The 532-nt window shown below is 61.8% G+C and overlaps 1 protein-coding gene across 1 annotated transcript in view; it reads right to left on the reverse strand.

The window, feature by feature from the left end:
* Positions 1-532, reverse strand: part of ETH_00036860 (splicing factor U2AF-associated protein, related, putative) — a gene marked incomplete at both ends in the record, with an annotated part of 3,565 nt that overhangs the window by 1,443 nt on the left and 1,590 nt on the right. The window contains one exon of the mRNA XM_013374986.1: positions 1-463. Coding sequence (XP_013230440.1) covers positions 1-463 — 463 coding nt within the window. The remainder of the gene's footprint in view (positions 464-532) is intronic.

Genomic DNA, 532 nt, shown 5'->3' on the forward strand with positions numbered 1-532 from the left:
CCGCTTTTTTGAAGAGTTCCGCAATTTGCTGCTGCGAGAAGTGCAGCGGGAGGCCCGAAACATAAATGTTTGGGTTTTTCTTGGGAGCAACAAATTCTCCATTTTCTCTTTTCCTTTTTTTCCTTTCTCTGTAAGCTCTTCTCTTCTCCGCATTTTCCAGCTTCCGCTGCTGCAGCTCCTTTTCCTCCGCGCTGAGGCCTTCTGCTGCTGCTGCTGCTGCTGCAGCAGCAGGGGGGTCTCCGGGGGTTCCCGGGGACCCCGGGGACCCGTTTGGGGCCCCCGACGGGCCCCCTGCTGCTGCTGCTGCTGCTGCTGCAGGGCCACCAGCGGCCTCGGGGCCTGCTGCTGCGCCGGACTTGGGGGCCTTCACTGCAGCAGCAACAGCAGCAAGCAGCAGCGCGTCTTCTGAAGGTTGTCCGCTGCTGCTGCCTTCTCCTGCTGTCGCCAGCACAAACTCGTAGTCCTGCAGCCACTCCACGCACGCACTCCGTGCTGCTGCAGCAGCAGCAGCAGCCGCAGCAGCAGCCGCCGC

Source organism: Eimeria tenella, genomic scaffold (genome assembly GCF_000499545.2).
Source record: "Eimeria tenella Houghton genomic scaffold, Eth_scaff2436, whole genome shotgun sequence".
NCBI lineage: Eukaryota > Apicomplexa > Conoidasida > Eucoccidiorida > Eimeriidae > Eimeria > Eimeria tenella.